Source organism: Vitis riparia, chromosome 10 (assembly GCF_004353265.1).
Source record: "Vitis riparia cultivar Riparia Gloire de Montpellier isolate 1030 chromosome 10, EGFV_Vit.rip_1.0, whole genome shotgun sequence".
NCBI lineage: Eukaryota > Viridiplantae > Streptophyta > Magnoliopsida > Vitales > Vitaceae > Vitis > Vitis riparia.
This window is the reverse complement of record NC_048440.1, coordinates 20,907,700-20,933,648: the sequence shown is the minus strand read 5'-3', so window position 1 is coordinate 20,933,648 and position 25,949 is coordinate 20,907,700. Positions and strand designations below refer to the sequence as shown.

The 25,949-nt window shown below is 31.3% G+C and overlaps 1 protein-coding gene and 1 pseudogene across 2 annotated transcripts; both read right to left on the bottom strand.

The window, feature by feature from the left end:
- Positions 1 to 3,388: 3,388 nt before the first annotated feature.
- LOC117923219 lies at positions 3,389 to 6,283 on the bottom strand (annotated as a pseudogene).
- A 6,458-nt stretch (positions 6,284 to 12,741) lies between these two features.
- Positions 12,742 to 14,272, bottom strand: LOC117922997 (protein PYRICULARIA ORYZAE RESISTANCE 21-like). 2 transcript variants are annotated; one of them, XM_034841252.1, is made up of 3 exons: positions 14,195 to 14,272; positions 13,662 to 13,746; positions 12,742 to 13,533 (listed from the first exon to the last, which is right to left on the bottom strand). In XM_034841252.1, exons 1-3 carry the CDS (start codon positions 14,201 to 14,203, stop codon positions 13,100 to 13,102), a joined length of 528 nt encoding a protein of 175 aa, XP_034697143.1. In that variant the 5' UTR covers positions 14,204 to 14,272; the 3' UTR covers positions 12,742 to 13,099. The 2 variants fall into 2 exon arrangements, with proteins under 2 accessions (XP_034697143.1, XP_034697144.1); XM_034841253.1 differs by lacking the exon at positions 14,195 to 14,272 and adding an exon at positions 13,854 to 13,910.
- Between the last annotated feature and the right edge of the window lie 11,677 nt (positions 14,273 to 25,949).

Sequence of the window (25,949 nt, the reverse complement as noted above, 5' to 3'; positions counted from 1 at the left end):
TAACCCTATTTCATGATAGTGCTTTATTGTTTACTGCTAAGACATGTTTTTGCCCTCACTTTGACTATTCTCTATGCTTGTTTTAACTTCCAGTGAATGATCATTTTGGGTCTCTATTGATTTCCTTACCAATTGTCACGTTTGCTTCATCTTATTTAATATAGACTCATTTTAGGGACTTAGAGGGGCGCTACGATCTTTACCGTACCTTCCCAATAAGTAACCTGACTCTTGAGTCCAAATTTGGTTTTTCACATAATGTATTTTTCAAATAAAGAGTCATATTTAGGGTTTTCTTTCTTATTTTGTTTTCCATTTAAAAATAAAACAAAAATAAGTGGCAACTCCAAGTCATTTTATAAAAAAATAAATCTTTTTCAAATAAAAAGCGAGTTCGCCGTCGAATGGAAATGCATGCACAAAATGTAGGGTCCACAGACCCTCTTTAAATAGACCAAATTTTTTTAGTCTTCCGAAGTCAACCCAATGAAATGTGGAAACATGCCATGAGTGAGCTCACGTTCATTTCATCATCAAGTTTGTCGTTTGATAAAAGTACGACAATTTTAAAAAATAATTCTTAAACAATTTCTAAATTATCATTGTAAAAAAAATAATTCCAAACTTATCATAGTTTTTACCAAATAGGAGAGAGAACGTTATTTCCTTTTAAAATCATTTATTTGAAAAATGATTTATATATTAAAAAAATCGTCTTTGGAAGATGTGTGGACCCCGTATTTCACTCGATGCGTTCCCACTTGACGGTGAAACTTGTTTTTTTTATTTGTTTGGTGAAAATTTGATTTTTAGAAAAAGACTTGGAGTTACCACTTATTTTTGTTTTATTTTTTAAATGAAAAACAAAATAAGAAAGAAAAACCCTAAGTGTGACTCCTAAAGGAAAAAACAGGTTTGTGAAAACCGAGTTTGGGTCTAGGGGTCAGGTTACTTATTGGGAAGGTACGGTAAAAACCGTAACACCCCTTTAAGCCCCTAAAAATTGGTCTCTACTAAATAAGTTGAGGCAAGTATGGAAATTGATAAAGAAATTAATGGATACTAATAAAATGATCGAATAATAAAACAAATCGAGTATGAGAACGAACAAATAAATGAAGTAGGAGTGAGAACATATCTTAGCAACAAATAATAGAGTACTATCATGGAAAATATGTTAGCTCAAATATAAAATTATCACACGCATATCAAAGAGCAAGACAAAGATTAGACAATATTCATTAAGTATAGCAATTGACAATCAGGAGAGAAAACTCATATGTGGGGCTCCATCAAAGCCTAATTTATCTTGCATGAATTACTCTCAAAATTCCATTACTTTAGAATTATGAAAAATTCATTTTTGCTTATTTAAAATCAAGAGAAACATAAAATTATTTGAAAATCAAAGAAAATTTATACAAGCGCATACCAAAATGAGAATGACAGCAGACTTATTAAAATCAGGATTTTTGGCAACCTAAAACCCTAATAAATGATGAAAAGTTGTAGAAGTCAAAAAAATATTTAACAAGTGGAGTGGAACTAGAGTTTTGAAAATTAAATTTAAGAATTAAAATTTTGGAAATTAAATTTGAAGATGGAATTTTAAAAAAAAAAAATAATAATAACAAAATAATAATGATTAAATAAATAAATGTGAAAATTGGAATTTTGAAAATTGGGAATTAAGTTTGGAAATCGGAATTTTGAAGAATTATTTAAAGATGAAATTTTAAAAATAAATAAATAAATAGAATAATAATAATAACAAAAATAACAATGATTAAATAAATAAATGTGATAATTGGAATTTTGGAAATTGAGAATTAAATTTGGAAATCATAAATTTGCAGAACTATTTAAAAATGGAATTTTAAAAATAAATAAATAAATAAAAAGAATAATAATAATAACGAAGATAATAATGATTAAATAAATAAATGTGAAAATTTGAATTTTGAAAATTGGGAATTAAATTTGGAAATTGGAATTTTGAAGAGTTATTTAAAGATGAAATTTTAAAAATAAATAAATAAATAGAATAATAATAATAATAATAATAATGAAAATAATAAAGATTAAATAAACAAATGTGAAAATTGAAATTTTGAAAATTGAGAATTAAATTTGGAAATCAGAATTTTGAAGAGTTATTTAAAAAGATGGAATTTTAAAAATAGATAAATAGAATAGAATACTAATATTAACAAAAATAACAATGATTAAATAAATAAATGTGAAAATTGGAATTTTGGAAATCAGAATTTCGAAGAATTATTTAAAGATGGAATTTTAAAAATAAAATAAATAAATAAAAATAATAATAATAATAACCAAAATAATAATAATTGAATAAATAAATGTGAAAATTGGAATTTTGGAAATTGGGAATTAAGTTTGGAAATCGTAATTTTGAAGAATTATTTAAAGATGGAATTTTAAAAATATATAAATAGAATAATAATAATAACGAAAATAACAATGATTAAATAAATAAATGTGAAAATTAAAATTTTGAAAATTGGGAATTAAATTTGGAAATCGGAAATTTGAAGAGTTATTTAAAGATGGAATTTTAAAAATAAAGAAATAAATAAATAAATAGAATAATAGTAATAACGAAAATAATAATGATTAAATAAATAAACGTGAAAATTGAAATTTTGGAAATTGGGAATTAAATTTGAAAATCAAAATTTTGAAGAGTTATTTAAATATGAAAATTTAAAAATAAATAAATAAATAGAATAGAATAATACTAATAACGAAAATAATAATTAAATAAATAAATGTGAAAATTAGAATTTTGGAAATTAAGAATTAAATTTGAAAATCGGACTTTTGAAGAATTATTTAAAGATAGAATTTTTTTAAAATTAAATTTGAAAATAATTAAAGTTTGGGAAGTCAAAGTTTTGAAAATTAAACTTGAAAATGGGAGTTTTGAAAAATTAAATTGGAAAGAAATCGAAGTTTTGAAAATTAATTGAAAATTGGAATTTTGAAAATTAGTTTTAAAAGAAATCGGAGTTTTGAAAATTAAATTTGAAAATTAAAAATTTGGGAAAATTACACTTTGATATCAAAATATGAAGAATTAAAGAGGATGAGACCTGGTAATGGGTAGGTTTTGTTGGTGGAAATCCTTATGGAATGATTCAGAATCAAAGCAAGTGGAGGAGTAAGGCTCTTAAATCAGACGATGGAAAATGGAGCATAAGAAAAAATGGTTTTTCATATCATGACTGGCTTTTATGGATAAAAAAAATAGAGAGAAAAAATTTGAGTAATGATGAAAACTGGAAATGGAGACTTCTAATATCATCCTCATTAAATGTTGTCCCCATGACAAACTAAAGTTAGCATTGGTGGCGTTTTATGAGAGAGATAAGAAGAAGACAAGTCTTTCTCTAACACAATTGATAAACTAAGCCTTTCTGGGAGACTTGGTGGCCTTGGATGGCGACTTGGGTTCATTTACTGTCTTGTCAATCTTCTTTGGCAGAAGAACATGGTTGATATTCAGCAGGACACCACCATTAGCAATTGTGACACCAGCTAGAAGCTTCCCAAGTTCTTCATCATTTCTCATAGCCAACAAAACATGCCTCAGGATTATTCTATGCTTTTGGTTATCCCATGCTGCATTTCCAGCCAACTCCAAAACCTCAGCAGCTAGGTACTCCAGCACGGCAACAAGGTAGACTTAGGCACCAGTTCCAACGCGCTGAGAATAATGGCCTTTCTTGAGGTATCTGTCGATACGACCGATCAGGAATTGAAGACCAGCCTTGACGGGGTAGGATATGGGTTTCTTCTTGGGACCACTGCCTTCCTTCCTCCGACACCCCTTCTTCACCTTTTCAGCGGCCTCCACTTCTCGGGTACAATCGGCAGAAAATCAAATTCCAGAGAAAAAAAAAAAAAAAAGACAGGAAGCACCATTTGAAACGAGCAATTCGATATATAGAGATGGAGATAGAAATATAGATGCAGATAAATGAACAACCCAGAATAGAGTATAACTAACATCATAATATAAAAAAAACGAAATGGCTCATTAAATGGAAACCCATTCCATGTTGAAATCAATGGGTTCCAAGACCAGTGATTCAATCATCTCCTATTGAAGAGTGAGCCATTTCAGATCAAAACATGAAAGAAAAACAATGCAACATCATATCCATTCCAAACAAATCAAACAGTGATCAGAATCCATCAAAAAGCCTGAAAAACATAGTGATGAAGAGAATAAATAAGGAATCTGCTGGAAACGGTACTTGAAAGTGCTCATCCAAGCTCTGTTTTCACTTTCTCCAGAATTTTTTCACTTTCCTGTTTTTTTTTTTTTTTTTGTTCTCCTAGCTCTCACTCTTACCTGCTAAAAAGAAACTCTTCCTCTCTTCCACTCATCTTTTCCCGTTTTTCTGTTTCTCTCCCCAAACAATCCCTTTTTTGCTCCGGAACTCAAAATCTCTATATCACTTCCTCTGGCGTTTCTCTTTCTGTCCGATCTAGCCGCCAAAACAGCTCACCCATGCTCTGTTTTCCTTTCACTTCCGGTCCCATCTGGCCACCCAAAAAACAACTCATTCTCTAGGTGGTCAGAAAAAAAAAAAAAGAATTCTTATCCAATGAGGTCCACAATATGATTTCTAAAATTCATTTTTTTTAAAAATTACACACTATAAACTTTTGAATAGACAATTTCTAAAAATTCCTATCCCTTTTTCTAAAATTCATTCTTCAAAAGATGATTTCTCAAAAAAAAAAAAAAAAAAAAAAAGATAAATTATCTCTTGAATAGACGATTTTCTCAAAAAAGAAAATATTTAGGAGATATCATCTCTTTAAGAAAAAAAAATCCAATTTTCTATATATATATATATATATATATATATATATATATGTATGTATATTATAAAATTAGTTAATTTTATTTACTAAATTGAATATATAAAAAATTATAATTATTGAGATATTTATCAACAATAATATTTATAAAAATATAAATTATGTTTAATATTTAAATATTGATTTTTTTTTATTTCTTTATTGATGGTTCATATGAACAAGGTTATTAGTTTTTTACATTCATGATAATAATTGATTTTTTATCATACTTTATTAATTGATGGGATATTTATTGGTTTTTTAGTATTTACATAAACAATATTATTGGTTTTCTTATAATCATGATAGCAGGTGATTTAGATTCTTTAATATTAAAAACATTTGATAATTAAGGATTGACTTGGTGTTTATATTTATGGTATTGTGTATTTGAATTTCAAGGCTTTTATTTGAATATATAATTTTTGAAAAAAATCATTTCTTAATTTTTATTTATTCTTTTTTATTTGATTGAAACCTATAATATTAAAAATTGAAACAGGTAAAAAAATTTATATGACAAAATGTTTCCTCAAATTTCTCTTAATAAAAAATAGTTAATTGTTGTAAATACAATGGTGAATGACCACATTGATGGTTATTTATGAACTCCATTTACTCTTCTTTAAGATGAGTAATGGGAGTTCATATTGTAAAGCCTATAAAAGGCTTCTTACACCCCATGTAAGAAGCATCCCGAGCAAAAGAAAGATATTCTCTCCCTCTCATTCTCTCTCTCTCTTTCTTTCATTCTCTCAGCATTTTTCTTTTTTGATTTTTTTCTCCCATATATATATATATATATATATATATATATAATGGGGCACAAAGCTGGCTTAAATCTTGAATAAAGTCTGAAACATAATTAAGGCTTCCTAGGAAACATTGCAATTGTTTCTTATCCTTAATCTCATAAGGAAACTTATCAGCAAACTCAATTGATCTTTGGATGGGAGTGAAAGTTCCTTGGTGAATATGATGACCTAGGAATCTTACCTTAGTTTGAAAGAGGTTAATCTTAGTGGCTGACAAGCTTAGACCATTACTCTTAACAGTCTCAACAAACTTATTGAGATGTTTCCAATGTTGTTCAACAGAATCTGAATAAATCAAAACATCATCAATGTAAACAATAATGAAATCAGAAAACTGGTTAAAGATTTCATTCATTATGTTTTGAAACTCAGAAGGTGCATTCTTAAGGCCAAAGGGCATTACATTCCACTCATAATGACCAAATGGAACCACGAAGGCTGTTTTGTACCTATCCTTTTCCGTAATCTGGATTTGCCAAAATCCTGATTTCATGTCAAACTTAGAGAAAACTTTGGACTTCCCTAATCTTTGAAGGAGGTCTTTTTTATTTGGGATAGGATACCTGATCCATCTTAAAACATCATTGAGGGGCTTATAGTTGATGACTAGTCTAGGTGTTCCTCTTTCCAGTTCAGCTTGTTTCTGAACATAAAAGGCAGAACAACTCCAAGGGGACTTAGACTTCCTTATCAACCTTTTATCTATGAGATCTCTACTTTTATTTGAGTCACATTTATTCTCATTTTACAACACGTTATCAACACGAATTGCTCTAAAGGTAATTCTCGTATCTTAAACTTGAAGTTATTTATATAGAATAAAATTTTACATATTTATATTATTGTTGATTTGTTTTGTTACATATTGTTAAAAGTTATAAACAAATTATTTGATTTTGTTTATAATCAAAGTTATACCAATGCTATCATGTTATTATAACTGATTCTAATAATATTGTTTTGTCATATATATGAAGTTATTTGACAATGTCGAATATCACAAAACTCGAATTTGTAGCACTTGACATTTTGAGAAAGAACTATCTATCTTGGATCTTTGATGCTGAATTTCATCTTGATGCAATGAACCTTGGAGCTACGATCAAAGAAGAAATCAAGCATCCCTATAGGATCGCGTAAAATAATTGATTTTCCTTCGCTATCACCTCCATGAAGGTTTAAAAAATGAGTATTTTACGATAAAGGACCCTTTTACTCTATGGAGTAATTTGAAGGAAAGATATGACCACCAGAAAACTGTGATTTTCCCAAAAGCTCGATATGATAGGATGCACCTAAGGTTGCAAGATTTTAAAACCGTTAGTGAATATAACTCTGCACTTTTCAAAATCAGCTCTCAATTAAAGCTGTGTGGAGAGAAAAATCACAGAAGAAGACATGTTAGAGAAAATTTTTACTACATTTCATGCCTCGAATGTGCTCTTGCAGCAACAATATCGAGAGCGTAGATTTACAAAATATTCTGAATTAATACCATGTCTTCTTGTTGTTGAACAAAATAATGATCTTTTGATGAGAAATCACCAGTCTCGTCCAATTGGATCTGAACCATTCCCTGAAGTGAATGCAATATCGTCCCAAACTCGTGGACGTGGACATGGTTGTGGTCGTGGAAGAAATCCCTGACAACATGGTTCTTATAGTAATAATTCTCAGAAAATGAAAGTCTTATTGCACCACCAGAAGTGGAACAATACTGAGACAAAACAAGAAAATGGGAAAGGTTTATAAGATAAACCTTCTAAGAACCATGAGAATAATTGTTATAGATGTGGTATGAAAGGGCATTGGTCGCGTACCTGTCGTACGCCTAAACATTTGGTCTACCTTTACCAAGTATCAATAAAAGCAAAAGGAAAAGAGATAGAGATGAACTTTACCGATGGTGATGGATTGTACCTAACCTACTATGACATTGATTTATTTGGAGGTTCCAATGAAAAAACAGATCATTTGATAAATGATGAGAAAATTAACATTGATTGATGTTACTTTATATATGAAATAATATATTATTATGTCTTATATTTACATCTGATTTTCTTTGTTATTTACATTATGCCTTGTTTTTTTTGTTATATATGAAATTCATGTGTTATTTGGTCTCAAGATGAATGAGGATGATGTATGTCTCGCAGATTATGCAACCACACACACAATTCTTCGAGATAAAAGATATTTCCTCGAATTGACATTAATAAAAGCTAATGTAAGTACCATATCTGGTACTACAAAATTAGTTGAAGGCTCTGGAATAGCAAGCATAACATTGCCAAATGGAACTAGATTCCATATAAATGACACTTTATATTCTAGCAAATCTAGAAGAAATTTGCTCAGTTTTAAAGATATCCGCGGAAATATATATCATATTGAAACTATGAATGAAGATAATATAGAATATCTTTACATTACTTCCTTTATATGTGGCCATAAGATTATAATGGAAAAACTCCCGGTTTTCTCCTTTGGGTTGTATCATACAATTATAAAGCCTGTTGAATCATATGTTGTCGTGAACTAGAAGTTCAACGACCCAAAATTTTTTATCATTTGGCATGACAGGCTAGGTCACCCAGGGTCTTCAATGATGCATTGAATAATCGAACACTCATATGGGCATCCACTAAAGAACTAGAAGATTCTTTCACCCAATGAATACTCATGTGCTACCTGCTCATAAGGTAAATTGATAATTAAACCATCTTTTACTAAAGTCATATCTAAGTCACTAGTTTTTTTAGAAAGAATACATGGGGACATATGTGGGCCTATTCATCCACCATGTGAACCATTCCGTTATTTTATGATCTTAATAGATGTTTCTACTAGGTGGTCACATGTTTGTCTCCTTTCTACATGTAACATTGCCTTTGCTAGACTCCTTACACAAACAATCAGATTACGAGCACAATTTCCAGATTATCCAATTAAGATAATACGTCTTGATAATGCTGGCGAATTTACTTCTCAAACATTCATTGACTATTGCATGTCAGTAGGGATAAAATTGAGCATCCTGTTGCTCATACTCATACCTAAAATGGTTTAGCAGAATCCTTCATCAAACGTCTCCAATTAATAACTCAACCATTACTAATGAAAACCAAATTACCTACTTCCACTTGGGGACATGCTATTATGCATGCTGCAACTTTAGTCCGTATTCGACCTACAACTTACCATGAATACTCCCCTTCACAACTTGTGCTTGGAAAACAACCAAATATCTCTCACTTACGAATCTTTGGTTGTGCGGTATATGTACCAATTGCACCTACACAATGCACTAAAATGGGTCCCCAACGAAGACTTAGGATTTATGTAGGTTTTGATTCTCCATCTATCATAAGATATCTTGAACCTTTGATAAGCGATGTTTTTACAGCCTGCTTTGTGGATTGTCATTTTAATGAGAGTGTTTTCTCGTCCTTAGAGGGAGAAAAGTTGATTCCTGAAGAACGACGAGAAATTAGTTGGAAGACATCTACTATGACCCATCTTGATCCTCGTACAAATCAATGTGAACTAGAAGTTCAAAGGATCATTCATTTGAAAAATCTTGCAAATCAATTACCAGATGCATTCATTGATACAAAGAAAGTGACAAAGTCACATATCTCGGCTGCAAATACTCCAGCACGGATTGATGTCCTTGTAGGACAGTTAATAAATGAATCTAAGATATGCCTGAAGCGTGGTAGACCTGTTGGCTCAAATGATATAACTCCTCGGAATAGGAAAACCCAAGAAAAACTTGGCACTCTAAAAGAGGCCATCAAAATGACTGATCAGTTTAAAATTGATAAATCTATAGCCCTAGAAGAGGCACAAATAATGCAGAAAGCCCCTGAAGAGGCACATATTGAACAAGAAGCCCTTGAAGAGGCAATTATTGAATAAAAAGCCCCTGAAGAGCCATATATTGAACAAGAAGCCCCTAAAGAGGCATAGGTACCTGAAAATTGTGAGATCTCAGTAAGTTATATACATACGGGAGAAAAATGGGATCGAAATAATATTGTTATTAACAATATTTTTGCTTTCCAAGTGGCCTCTAATATCATAAGAAATGATGAAGATCCCGAACCACGAAATCTGGAAGAATGTCGACATAGAAATGATTGGCCAATATGAAAAGAAGCTATATAGGCATAGTTAAACTCATTAACAAAACGAGAAGTCATTGGACTTGTAGTCCAAACACCTGAAGATGTAAAACCTGTTGGGTAGAAATGGGTATTTGTACGAAAGCGCAATGAGAATAATGAGATCATAAGATATAAAGCGTGATTACTAGCACAAGGTTTCTCGTAGAGATCTAGTATTGACTACAAGGAAACATATTCTCCCGTCATGGACACAATCACATTTCGTTTCTTAATTAGTTTAGCAGTCTTAGAAGGACTGGATATGCATATCATGGATGTTATTACAACATATTTATACGGGATCCATGGATAATGATATATACATGAAAATCCCTGAAGGATTTAAATTGCCTGGAACAAATAGTGCAAAGCCTCGTAGCATGTACACAATCAAGTTACAATGATCCTTGTATAGATTAAAGCAATCTGGACGCATGTGGTACAATTGCCTTAGCAAATACTTGCTAAAAGAAGGGTATGTGAATAATCCTATATGCCCATGCATCTTCATTAAGAAATCAGAAACCGGATTTGCAATTATTGCAATGTATGTTGATGACTTAAATCTTGTTGGAATTTCTGAAGAGCTCACAAGAACAACAAATTACTTGAAAAAGGAATTTGAGATGAAAAATCTTGGAAAAACAAAATTTTGTCTCAGCCTGCAGATCGAGCATTTTCCAAATGGAGTTTTAGTACATCAATCAGCATACATTAAGAAAGTTTTGAAGCGTTTTTATATGGATAAAGCACATCCTTTAAGTTCTCCAATGGTTGTCTAATCACTTGATGTGAAAAATGACTCATTTCGTCCTTGCGAAAAAAATGAAAAGTTACTTGGTCCTGAAGTACCATATCTTGGTGTTATTGGTGCACTTATGTATCTTGCCAATTGTACACGTCCAGACATTGCTTTTTCTGTCAATTTATTAGCAAGCTACAGTTTAGCTCCAACTCGAAGACATTGGAATGACATCAAACATATATTGTGTTATCTTGGCGGAACTACTGATATGGGTTTATTTTACTCAAATGAATCAAAGCAACAATTACTTGGATATGTAGATGCATGATATCTTTCAGATTCACATAAAGGTAGGTCACAAACAGGGTATGTGTTTAATTGCAATGGTACTCTTATTTCATGGAGATCTGTCAAACAAACAATTATGGTCACATCATCAAATCATTTAGAAATACTGACAATTCATGAAGCAATTCGTGAATGTATATGACTAAAATCTATGATCCACCATATTCAGAAATCATGTGGACTTTCCTCTATCAAATGTGACCCGACAATATTATTTGAAGATAATGTTGCATGCACTGCACAAATAACAGGGGGTTATATTAAAGGAGATAGAACTAAACACATTTCACCAAAATTCTTTTATACACATGAACTTCAGAAGAGTGGTGAAATTAATGTGCAACAAATACGCTCAAGTGATAATCTAGCAGATTTATTCACAAAATCATTGTCAACCTCAACATTCAAGAAGTTAATACATAGGATTGAAATGCGTCAACCCAAGGATATCGACATGAGGGAGAGTATGCTTGTAAAAGGGTATTAGTGTACTGTACTCTTTTTTCATTCGTCCAGGTTTTATCCTACTAGGTTTTACTGGCAAGGTTTTTAATGAAGTAGTCCTAACATACTAAGAAAAGAATATTGTACTTTTTTCCTTTGCTAGGTTTTTCTTATAGGATTTTTCACTAGTAAGGTTGTAATGAGACATATTCTTTTAATATGGTGGTCATCAAAGGGAGAGTGTTGTAAATAAAATGGTGAATGACCACATTGATGGTTATTTATGAACTCCATTTACTCATCTTTAAGATGAGTAATGAGAGTTCATATTGTGAAGCCTATAAAAGACTTCTTACACCCCATGTAAAAAGCATCCCGAGCGAAAGAAAGATATTCTCTTCCTCTCATTCTCTTTTTCTTTCATTCTCTCAACATTTCTCTTCTTTAATTTTTTTCCCCTATATATATATATATATATATTATATATATATATATATATATATATATTATTAAAGTAATACATAATTATCTCTTCTTTCATTTGAGTCACATTTATTCTTATTTTACAACATTAATCATTTTTTTAATTATATTTAATTTTCTTAGAATTACATCCAATCAGCATAAAGGAGGTCACCGTCCCGGTTTAAGAGATCACATGGCCATGAAATAGACCGGAGTGACCTATATATGCAGCCGCCATAATTAGTACTCACCCACAAGTAGATTAATCCACAGAATATATACAGAGCCCTTTCAGCTGACAGTGGCCCCCTTAATGTATATCTCTGGTTGCTTTCAATCAACTTCCTTCCTCTTTTAACTTTTTCGTTTTTCTTTGCCTGCAGGTACATTTCATATATTTAACTTTAAGCAGCAGCTTCATTCCTTCATCAAATGAGCTTCTTCCAGGTTGGGACCATATGATGGCACTAGCCTTACATATCCATCATAAGATGGTGGTTGGTGCGGAATCCCATATCCATGGTGGCAGGGGCCACCACCACGTCCCTCATAGCATGACTTACAGCACACTCCAATTGGATAGATGAATGCTAAATACCCTGGTACTGGACGTGGCGGTGGCGGTGGCGGTGGCGGTGATCAAATGAGCTTCTTCCAGGTTGGGACCATGTGTTGATGATGCTATGGATGCATCCCTCCCCCTCATTTCTTTAAGTACAATCATCAAGATATTAGTCAACTTTGGTCCCTCGTTACCTTCTTTACCTCAGATTTGAATACGCGATTTCTTTACATACAATCATCAAGAAAATACTTGTTTGTGTACGTAGTGAATGCAGATACATGAGACATTGACTTGCAGAATTGTATAGAACCTGAAAGATCATAAAGTTCACAAATGGTTGCAGAATTCTCCAGTACCAGAGTTCCATACCAGTACCTTGTGGGGTATTCTGAGGATTGAAACATTCAGGGCGTCTTCCAAAGGGCCCTTACAAAAGGTGCTTTTGATAATCTTTTTATTCTCCTTTTTAAGTGAATTATAAGCATCTAAGGATGAAATCAACATCTATTAGTCCACAAATATTATTGGCCTATACAACCTTTATGTTGTGGACGAGAAAAGAACCGAAAAGAACTGATCACCGACTCAACACCCAACTGAGAAAAGGAACTAAAGAAACCAGATAACGACAATCATGATGGAGTATGATTCACATGATGGTGCATGTGGGATTTTCTTCAATATCGAATTCACTGCGGCAACCATAGCTTCTGTCACAGCGACACCCAGAAGCCCAGCCATCATAGGATGGCACTGGCCTTACATATTCATTATAAGATGGTGGTTGGTGCTGAATCCCATATCCATGGTGGTAGGGGCCACCATCACGTCCCCCATAGCATGACTTACAGTACACTCCAATTGGATAGATGAATTCTGGATACTCTGGTACTGGAGTTCGCACCGGTGTCGGTGGCCGTGGCCGTGGCGGTGGCGGTGGCTTCTCGGGTGGTATAACCTCGATACTCTTGATGGTATCGCTACCTTTGTAGAAAAGCTTCGTTCTGATCATCTCAGGGTAGCTGCATACTACTTTGATTATCACCGTGTCTTCCTTCTCAATGAAAGTCTGGTCTTGTATTTCTCTTGTTCATAAAATTCAACATCAAAATCAAAACAAACAAATCATTTCTTCATCCCTTTAACATTGCCCATAATCTCAAAATTCAACTATACCAAACACACGGATATATATATGTAAAGACTCACACCAGGAAATTTAAAGAGCAGTTTCTTGATCTTCTTGTAGCAGCGTTTACACCCTAGATTAACAACCTTCAGCTTCATTTTCGTAACCTGCGATATTATCAATCAAAAATTAGAAATCATTGCAAGAATTGTCCAATAATGTCAGTACGTGGTGCGGAGAAAAGAGCAGATGAAAAGAACAAGAAAACAAAAACCTCATTCCAGGTTCCAAAATAAGTTTGATATTATAATATACTATTTTGACAACAAACAGTTTTCAAAACATGTTTTTACTTCTTTTTTTTTTAAGATGTTATCGCTTGTTTTCTATGGATAATTTTAAAAAATAATTATAAGGAAAATAAAATTTATATATAAAAATTATTTCAATCGAAACCAATAAAATTCTAGTCATCTGACGAGTAATAAATAACAGAAGGCCAAACCCGAATGATATATACACGGCGGCTATATATAAACTAGCGAGAAAATATGAAATTCAAATGAAAAAATCAAATGCGTGTGAAGGAAGTGAAGAGATTAGAGGAACAGAGACCTCTGTCATAGCTGTGAGAGATGGGATCCGAGCTCAGAATTCAGAATTGAGTCGAAGGAAGAAAAAGATTGGTTTATTAAGTGGCTAGGCTGAGGTGACTCCCTTTAAATAGACCAAACTTTTTTACTCAACAGTAGTCACCCAATGAAATGTGGAAATGTGGCATGAGTGAGCTCAAGTTCGTACCATCATCAAGTTTGTCGTTATGTCAGATGACTCACAATTGTTGACTCTACCTCGTTTTGTCTGCATGAGCTGGTTTGATCAATCGATTCAATCCCTCCCACTTGTTCGGCTGAAATCAATATTAAAATATCGCTTGTCAGGCTCATGAGGTACAAGATTTATCTGCATGAGCTGGCGCTTCGAGAGACCCCTCTCACCGTCCTACCGTTCCCCCTCAAAAATGAGATTTTTTATAAGAGTCGGTGATTTTAAAAAATAATTTCTAAATTATCACTTCTTTCTCGTTTTTCTATTTTTCATTATTAATTATTGAACGGATCACAACAATAAATTATAAGTGAAAAATCATATCTCCAACAAACGATTTAAAAAAAATTATGTAAGAAATCATCTCTTTAAAATACGATTTTTTATAAAAAAATAAAATAAAATTAAGAAGTAAAAAATCCCCTCTTCAAGAGACGATTTTAAAAAAAATAAAAATAAAAATAAAATCAAATATGAAATCATCTCTTAAATAGGTGATTTTTACATAATAATTTAAAAGAAAAAAAAAACATGTAAGTAGGAAATTGCCTCTTAAAGAAACGATTCCAAAATAAAATATATATATATATATATATTATATATATATATATATATATATATATATATATATATATATATGAGCTTTGGGTCCATTATTCTACCTGTTGTAGCTTCTTTGGTTGTTGTAGTAGTAGTCCTGCTTATAAGATGGGTGGTGGGAGAAGGACAAGACGACTGTATAATCTGCCAAATGGCATTTCTTTCTACCAAGCTACTTCTATGTTGTAATTTTCTTTCAACGAATTGAATCCATCCATCTATTCTACATTTTGCTACTGCAAGTGTTGCTTTTGCTGTTCTTTGTATTGAAAGAGATTCTTGATAAGTCAAAAGGGCATGCAAAACAAAACATGAAAACCCAAATGCTTTTTTATTTTTGTGTGGTGGAAATCATCTCTCTAACATACGATTTCCAATTGCTTAATTTTTTATTTTTATTTTTTGAAAATCATCTCTTCAAGAGATGATTTTAAAAATATATATATATCATTCCTTATCGTAGATTTAGAATTATTTTTCCTACTATGATAATTTAATAATTATTTCTTAAAATTAATGTATTTTTATAAAAAAAATCCCTCTAAAATGCCTATATTAAGAGGATTCGAACCCCAAAGAAAAGGTATGCTCTTCAATTTACCTTACCACCAGGCAAGTTTGTCCATTGTTAAATATAAAGCAGTACACATATTTTAAAGAGCAAATTAATTATAATTAAATGCAAAAATATTTTTTAATTGATTATCAAAAATATAAAAATTATTATGATAATTTTCTTCATAGTGTTTTTAATATCATTAATAGATTAATTAAATATTAAAAAATTATACATATATCACAATTATTTTATATTATTTAATACAATTGAATTAAATGGATCATAATTTTAATATTAATATATATTTTAAAATTAGACATTTTATAATCAAATATCATAATATTGTTATGAAATAATATTTGATGTAATTTAATAATAAATGTACACTTATAAAATTCATATTTTTATCAATGCATATGATATTATTATCAAATATGATAAATCATATTATACACATATCAAATTCTTTAATAAAACAACTTTAATATATCTATTTGTAGACCCTCCATTTTGTCATCCTAGCACATGTCCTGTCAGGTATTTGTTCGATACTTTACCGCAATTCCTTGGTGGCCCATTACTACTCGCGTAACCTATCTTTTCTAAGTCATCTTGGGGACTTTGGTTGAGGGGTTCATTTAACCTCATTGTAACTCTTGGAGGCCCTAATTTTGACTTAAGCTCACTTAGTCACCTTTGGCCCATTAGGCACTACCTTAGGCACTTTAGGTTCACTTAGATACACTTAGGCACCACCCTAGGCCCACTTAGGCACTTTAGGTTCATTTAGATACACTTAGGTACCACCCTAGCCCACTTAGACACCTTAGGTTCACTTAGATACACTTAAGCCCATTAGGCACCACCCTAGGCTCACTTAGGCACCTTAGGTTCACTTAGATACACCTAGGCCCATTTAGGCACTTTAGGTTCACTTAGATACACTTAGGCACCACCCTAGGCCCACTTAGGCCCATTAGGCACCACCATAGGCCCACTTAGGCACTTTAGGTTCACTTAGATACACCTAGGCCCACTTAGGTTCACTTAGATACATTTAGGCCCGTTAGGCACCACCCTAGGCCCACTTAGGTACCACCTTAGGCCCACATAGAATCCTTTGGATAGTTCTTTAAGCTTAGTACACTAAGGTTTGTCTTCTGGAATTCTATTTGTTTGATTTTTGTTTTAAGTGGGTTTTAGTTTATTTGGTTATTTTTTAATTTTTTTTTTAGGAGATTTTATGATACTAACATCACGTTTCTTTATCATGAAATAATATTTTGGTTATTTTGTACATGTATATGATTAATCATCTTTTTTTATTTTTATTATTATTATTATTTATTTATTTATTCATTTATTTATTTGTTTTATTTTATTTTTATTTTTTTAATTGGATAATTTTGTTTTTATTATTTTTATTGCATGGTTCTATAGAAGGGAGATTCAGCTGTGATTTGAAAATTAATTCAACCTAAGACGGATATGAAAAAGGGAAGAAATGGAGAAATAGGAAGGTTTAGAAACTTACCAAAGCTGGTTTTGGCAGGTGAAAAGAAGATGTTCGATGTGTATAGGGATGAAATGAAGGCTAGATTCAAAAAGAGGGGGTTTTAATCATGTTGGACTAACGCGGAAGATTGCGGGTTTTCTCCAGACTGGTGAGGAGCATTTTCCATGTTGGTAGAGTCAATGAGACTAATTGGAGAAATCACGGATTGACTGAGATAAGGGAGTTTGACAGAGTTTTAGAGAAATGAAGGAAAAGAGAGTAAAGGGGCATGTGAGAGGATTTTTGGAAGGGATCAGTAGGGGGGATTTTTGCATCATGCTCAGCTTACTATAATCTAAAAGACTTCACGCAATAACCTGGGAGCTCTCCAAGAGACCAGCCGCACCATTTGGAGACTGGCAGTTCGCATCAGAAGAGGGTTTGAGCGTGAGAGGGTGCCATTTTTTAAGGGATCGATAGAGGGAATATTTCTGGAAGAGAGGAGACTTGGACAGCGTGAAGGGAACGGAAGCTGAAGGATTTTTTTTAAAAGATCACCAGACTGCTGCTGAGTTTTTTGGGGAATCACTAGGCTGCCGTTTTTGGGATGAGAAAGAGAGATTTTGACAGCGTGAGAGAGTGACATTTTGAAGGTCGGTAAGAAAAGTTTTTTAGAGCGAGAGGTTGCCGTTTTGGATCGGTGCAAGAAGTTTTTCAAAGAGAAGGGTGTCATTTTTTTTAGAGTGAGAGGGGTTGTTTGAAGGGATCGAAAGAGAGAGCGTTGAGAGTGTGAGAGGGGCTGTTTGAAGGGATCGAGAGAGAGAGCTTTGAGAGCGTGAGAAGAGGTTGTCGTTTTGGATCGGTGCAAAGAGTTTTTTTCAGAGGGCTGTTGATTTTTTTTTTTTATCACCGGGTTGCTGATTTTTGTCATCACCGGGCTACTGATTTTTCATTTTTATCACCGGGCTGCTGATCCAACATAGCATTAACTCCACGTCACAACTGGTGCTCTTCCACTCATCCTTCACCGCACTAACTACACACCACCTTCTCTGGTATCTTCATGGCCGTTAGGTGAGTCATTTGTTTTTTTTTTATATGCATGGGTTTTCAATAATAGTGAAGGTCTAGATTATTTTATTTTTTTTAGTGGAACTATTATTATATTGGGTGGTTTCACTTTTACTAGCTCCGGCATGTATTGATTGTGATATGGTAGCATGAGTTTAAAGATTAGAATTGTTATTATATGGGTTTTTAGTAACAGTGCAAGTCTAAATTATTTTTTTTAGTGGAACTATTATTATTGGGTGGTTTGACTTTTACTAGCTCTGGCATATATTGATTGTGATATGGCAGCATGAGTTTAAAGATTAGAATTGTTATTACATGGGTTTTCAGTAACAGTGCAAGTCTAAATTATTTTTTTTCAAGTGGAATTATTATTATACTAGGTAAGTGGTTTGACTTTTGTTACTAGTTCCAACATATATTTGTTTTGTTTTAATATGACAGCATGAGAATTGTGTTTAGGGTTAGTTTTTGATTTATTATATTTGTGAAACCAAGGTTTGGTTAATCTTGATTTTGATGATAACAAAACAAGGTTTAGAACTAATGACTACATTTTAAGTGAGATTAGGCAAGACGACTTCCAAAGTGACAATCCAAAGACAAATCAAGCCAAAGAGAAATCATGAAGAAGAAGACCACCTCAAAGAGAAGAGTTTTTCAAGACCAAAGCTTCTTAAGATCTCTTTGTAAGGTTGTTGGTGCACTAGGACTTTCATGCATTTCATTCTTTATTTATGCACCAAAATCATTCAAGAGTAATATTGTTTTAAATATCTTAAGAATTGGATGATTTCATGTTTTCAACTAAAACCTTGTGTTAAATGATTTTCAAACTTGTGTTAAAAGGTTTTAGGTTGAAAAGGGTTGAGTGTTGAGCCAAAAAAATGACTCAACCGGTTCAACCGGTCGACCAGTTGTGCTCATCCGGTCGAGGACCGGTTGAGGGAGGCCAAAAAGTTTCTCTCTCTCCCAATGGCCTTTTCTTCCTGGTCAAGGTTGAACCTCAACCGGTTGAGGTCTGGTCGAGGTTCGGTTGAGGCCCAATGGTCACTTTTCCTAACGGCTAGTCAACCGGTCGACCCCTAGCTCGACCGGTCGAACCCCCAACGGCTAATATGACTTTTTTCTTCCATAAAAAGGCTCCAAACTTCATTGTTTCATAAGCTAAACCTTCCCAAATCTTTCTTGATTATATTTGAGCCTTGGAAGAGTATTTTTTAGTGCACCATTATTCAAAAACTTGCATATCTTTAGTGCACCATTCAATCCTAGTTTCTCTTGTATCATTTGAGCTTAAAGTTCTTGTACTAGGATTTTTGAGAGATCATTTTATTTGTAAATCTTTGAGAGGAATTTTCTTAAGTGAGGGGTATCACTTGAGAGGTTGTTCAAGAGTGAGATAACTCTTGAGAAGTGTAAAGGGTGCTTGGAGCTAAAAGTCCAAGAGGGTGAATTGGAACCATAATCCAATTGTAAAGAGATTGGAAGCTTGGTTGAAGCTTCAAGATAGTGAAACCCTCACTCGATTAGGAGGTTGAGGAGAGTGGACGTAGGCAAGGAAGTACCGAACCACTATAAACTCTCGTGTTTGCACTCTCTCTTCCCTAACTCTTTTAAATTATATGCAATTGTCTTTATTTTGTTTATTATATACTTGCATATAATTGTCTCTTATTTTTGCATAGTTTAAATTTGTGAAAAAGAGACCATCACCCTATTCACCCCCCTCTAGGGTGATTACCATAAGTTGGATTAGCCTCCAATTCTTAACAATATTAAATTCGAAAAACACGATTTTTATTTTTTTTATGTAGTTTTACTTTGAGAAAAATATATATATAGTTTGATCTTTATTTAATTTAGTTTTGATTTATTTAATTATTGATTATTTGTTTATTTATTTGCAACCAATTTAAAGCTTTGTAATCTATTTATTTATTTATTTGTTAGTAATATTGGTCCTAGGAGTTAAAAATTCAGTTTAAAATAAAAAAGAAAAAAAATCTGTTGAAGGTGGTTTGAATTGGCTTTAGGTTTAGTTAAAATTATAGTTTGTTGAAATGATTGATTTTTATGTGTTAAGTATTATATTTTAAACTTGTCGTAGTTAGTGTTAAAAATGTTTGTTAAGCTCAAATTTATTTTAGTAACGTATGTTTATTAAAAAAATTATTTAATTCCATGAGTTCATATTTCATTTCATTCATATTTTGTTTCATTCATATTTATTTGTCTATGTGTTATCAACTTATCCATTTGATTATGAGTTTAATTTTATAGGTTAGAAATTTAGTTTCAAAATTTGTCTCAGGTAATTTTATAATTTAATTTTTGGTTAAGGTAAATTTTTAGTTTGTTAAAATAATTGATATGTGTGTTAAGAATTTAAGTTTAGATTGGCTTTAATTAGTGTTTAATTCATTTTAAGCTTAGATTTCATTTTTATAATGTAAGTTTATTTAGAAAATTGATTCCATTAATTCATTTTTTTTAAATTATATTATTTATTTATGTGTTGTCTATTTACCCATATGTCAATAAGATTAATTCTATAGGTTAGAGATCTCGTTTTAAAATATATTATGGTTAGTGTTTTTATTTAACTTTAGGTTTAGGTGCTCTTGTAAAATTTTTGTTTGTTAAAATAATTAATCTTAAGTGTTAAATATTTGATTTTAGACTTGCCTTAATTAGTGTTAAAAACATTTTTTTAAGCCTAAATTTCATTTTAATAATGTAACTTCATTTAGAGAGTAGATTCCCTGAATTCATATTTTGTTTTAAGTTTGCTTTCATTTAAATTGATTCATTTTAATTATTTTAGGTGTGTTTATAATTTTAAGTTATTAATAAAATCAATTCTATATTTGAAGGTGACTGTCCTTAGTTTATTCTGATTTAGCTTCCCTCATCGATTCAGTTTAGGTATTTTCCGTAATATTAGTTCGTTAATAAAATTAATTCTTAGATTGAAAATTATTGTTTGCCTTGATTTGATTTGGTTCATTTTAATTAGTTGGGATGCGTTTGTGTGATTAATCAATCATATGCTAATTCATTATTGATATGTTTCTTGAATATTAGTCATTACTTTAATTGATTTCAGATTAAATAGTTTATTGCTTAGATAGTCTTTGGTAAAATTTACTTTTCAGAGGCCATCGGAAAATAGTGAAGATTGACCTCCATTCACACCATTTTAGTTTGCTTGGTTGCCAAAAATTTTATTTCGTGATTTTGTTTCTATCGTTTTGCTTGGTATTCTGTTTCTCATACGTTTTATTGTTCTTAAATTAATGTCTCTTATTTTAAAATATAGCATTTTTCTCAATAGATCTCTTTAAAAATCTATTTTAAAAACTCATTTAGAGTCCTTAGAATCAAAATCTCATTTTCTTAAATAATATGCAACCATCTTTTGACCGGTTCGCATTTTTCTTGGCTTTCAATGAAAATTTTAGTTTTGAACAAAACACGAATCAAAGCTTGTGTTCCCAAATAAATGGGATGATTCTAAGCAAGATTTGTGTATATCAATTGGGGAATTGGTGAAACCCCTACATAAAATCTCTTCGTTTTTTGAAAACTCATCTTTGTTGCCACCTTTGCCACTTGTTGAAATCATGTCTATTTATTTTTTAGGAATTATATATAAGATGTATGTGATAATTGATGATTTCGTATACTTTGATCATTTTTTATATGCTAATTAGATAACAAACATGTTAGGATTTTTGTATTTTATTATTTATTATCTAACCCCTTACGACTTGAGGAAGCACGTTACAAATTATGCATGCTATCCATGTGCGCTCTCTATCACTTACTTTTTGAAATTTTATGAACACGCGTGTTATTGTGAATTTCATTTATGCTTGATGTGATCCTTAGGTGCTTAGATGTATGCTTGATTCGCTATGATTAAATACATGTTGTGTGTTATATTTCGATACTATGATGTTTGGCATGCTATGATGTTTTATGATAGCGCTTGAGAAATAGTTCGGGTACGCATCCTAACTCTCCTTTATTGTGATTTGATCTTGTTTGGCATGCTATTTTTTGAAATCACCTTAGTCTACCTAGATATCCTCAATCAACCAATTAATTGTCACATTTCCCTCAACTTAGTCAGTAGAGACCTTTATAGGGCCTAAAGGGGTACTACCTCCTAGAGGTACCTTTCCAATAAGTAACCTGATCCCCGAACCTATACTTAGGTTTTTCAAAAACACAGTTTTCCAAAAACTATGAAGTCATTTTTTAGGGTTTTATTTCTTGTTTTATTTTCCTTTTTAAAATAAAATAAAATAAGTGCCGACTCCGACTTTTCCAAAATCAAAATTTCACCAATAAAAACGAGTTATGCCAATTGAGTGGGAGCGCAAGTGAAAAATGCGGGTCCAAACTATTATATTTCTAATTACATTTTTTTTGAAGTTTTTTTTTTCTTATATTTTTATAAATTTTGATCAATTTTAAGTCTACCGATATTTTTTTTCCAAAATATTCGTCGATATATCCATAAAATCAAAGTACCGATATTTTCATCATTGGGTGCAATTAGTGATTAAAATATTGCGATCACCAACACCACAGACACCACTAGGGCAAGTTTGCTCTTTGTTAAATAACATGCATCAAACACATATATATCAAAAGTTAGGATATAAACAAAATATTTAAAAAAAATACTTTAAAGAATAAATTAATTATAATTATTTTATAATTAAATGAAATTTTTTAAATATTAAAAATTATACATTTATCATCATTTATTTTATATTGTATCATAATTTGAATATTAAATATATTTTAAAATTAAACATATTATAATCAAATATCACAATATTACCATGTACCCTTATCAAATTTATATTTTTTATTGACACGTACAATATTATATATATGTATATATTAATTTCTTCAATAAAACATTTTTAAAATATTTATTATATTTTTAATTTTATTTTTAAGAGTTTTATTTTATATTTTATAAGTTTTGATCAATTTTAGGTTTATAGATATTTTGTATTAAAATATTCGTCAATATATCTTCGATATATCCGTAAAATCGAAGTATTGATATATCCATTATTACCGATATTTTTATCGTTGAGTGTAATTATGATCATTCGCTCATATGCAAATAGTACACGTGTCTGAAATACACTATATGTAATCATCTTTCTTGTGCAAATGACTTGGGATTACTACAACTTGGAGATGAAGACGAACCGATGATGAAGACAAACACATGGAGGCAATCCAACCTCAGTATCCATGTTGGAGTAATGCTTGATGGCGGCAATCCAACTCTACATTTGAGTGAAGTGTAGGATGGTGAGGCCATGGAGAATTGGAGATGGAGTGATGCCGAGGTCGAGGTGAAGGGTGTTGTTAATTGGTACGAGGATTAAGCAGCTTTTGGCCATAGGATCAAGGATGGCGGTTGCTCTTTAATACAACTTTAAAAATAAATAATCAAAGTCAATGTGGAGACGAAAATGATCTTTTATTGAATTTCAATACTTGAAAATATATGAAATTATATACAAGATCAAAATGATAATAAAAAGAAAATGTACTCCTTTATTTTTTTTTATATAATAATTTTAAAAATGTTTAAAATTTTATTTATAAGCCCATATTTCACTTGAATATAATTACCATATAAAAGACATAAAAAAAAAAAAAAAAAAAAAAGATTGTTATTGAATAATGACAATTTTGAATTTATTTTTGAAATTTTGATTTCCTACACAAGTGCATAAGTAATAGGACTTTTATTAAAATATTTTTTTAGTGTTTGAAAAGCATGGAAAAATATATCAATACATATTCTCTTATCATCATATATTATCATATTTTTTTTATAAAAAAAAACTAGTTTAATACATGTATATTATTAATTAATCATTCTATCATTTATAAAACTTTCATCCAAAATTTGTATAGTTTTTAGTGAATGTGAAACATCTTTTATTTTTACAAAAAAATTCATTAATATCAATATTTCCTTGATGTTTTCCTAAAAATCAAACCCCAATGGCTTGGACACACCTAATGTTCTCAAGCTTGACCAGGCTAGACTAGGTTTCCAGGGCACATTAAATCTGAATTATTCATAAACAAACATTAGAAAAGAGGAATGCAGATTAAGAAGGTATTTGATAAAATTTAATACTTATTACTCAATTAATTAAGTTGACTTTAAATTAAATTATACTTCATTTAATAACTTAAAATTTATTATTTAATTTTTACTTTTAAGTATTAAGATTGCTTGATAAAATTAACTTAAAATATATTTTAAATTATCAAAATAATATATTTATTCTCATAAATTATAATTAGCGGAAAAAAATGAGTTAAGTAATAGTAAATGTGACAAAGTAGCAAAAGGGATTATGGAAGGAACTAGCATAAATATGAGTAAAAAGATAAAATAAAGATATATACTTAAGAATATGTTAATCATTTTATTTAATATTTAAAATTATTTTTTATTAATTTTAAGTTATATATTAAATTATTTTATTCAACATCCTTAATTTATTTAATGACTTAAATAAAGTTACGAAATTATTTTAAGTAACTTGTTTTATCAAGCACCCATTAAATGAATAAGAGAAATTAAAGGTGAAGAAGATAAAAGGGTGTCATTGTATCAGTTTAATTGAGAGATCACATGACCATGAAACAGTCTGCTGTGTCGACTGCAGCTGACTTCCTTAATACTCACCCACAAGTAGATTAATCTACAGAGCGAGCCTCTTCTGCTGACCTCCTTATTTTATTTCTCCGGTTGCTTTCGATCAACTTCCTTCCTCTAATTTTTTGGGTTTTCTTTGCCTGCAGGTACATATCATATATTTAACTTCAAGCAGCTTAATTCATTCATCAAATGCACTTCTTCCTGGTTGGGACGTCCATATATTAGTTAAGATGCTATGGATGCATTCTCCCCTCATTTCTTTACGTATAATCATCAAGATAATGGTCTAGCTTGGTCCCCCTCATTACGTTCTCTACCTAAGATTCGAATCTTGGAGATAAGAAAATATAAATGCCGCGAGTTGGTCACTGATAGAGTGCTACTTTAAATGGATCATCCAAAGCCGTTGGGTGAGTCCATGACCTCTGAAGTCTTTTTCTAGTAGTTTATTTTCTTTTTTATAGTGACAGCTACTTAATTAATGCATGTCAATTTACAACCAAAGCTTCCTCAAAAGAATATACAGTAACAACTGTACTAGGATTTCCATTGGCCATTGGAAATCTACGTGTGGTAGCTGAAGCTTAAGGCTCATTCGATTTGAAGATTGAGAGAGTAGTGTTGGATCAACAGCTATAGGAATTATTCTGGATCAACCCGACTTATACTTGCTGAGGAATGTGGCTAGAACTAGAAGCTTCGTTGTAATGTTTCTCCGTCGTCGATATATATATTACTGCATGGTTCTCATGATCAACCTGCCGATACAACAAAAAGAATTCTAGAGATAACTTCATCTGGAAGTCAAGATGAGAGAATTTAATTTCGTGATTTTGACCCTAATGACACTATGTAATGCCACTACCAAACTTCAAATGAAAGGTGTAATCAATGTTTGGATGTGGACTGCAGATAAAAATTTTGAGGATTGAACCATTTAGGGTGTCTTCAAACTATAAACACAGAAAATTAGATGCTTATTCACTTAAAAAAAGAATAAAAACATTATCGAAAACACCTTTCGTAAGGGCCCTTTTGAAGAATTGACTTGTCGAAGGCAACTTGAGAAAGTAAAAGAAAGTGAGATCCAACAGTA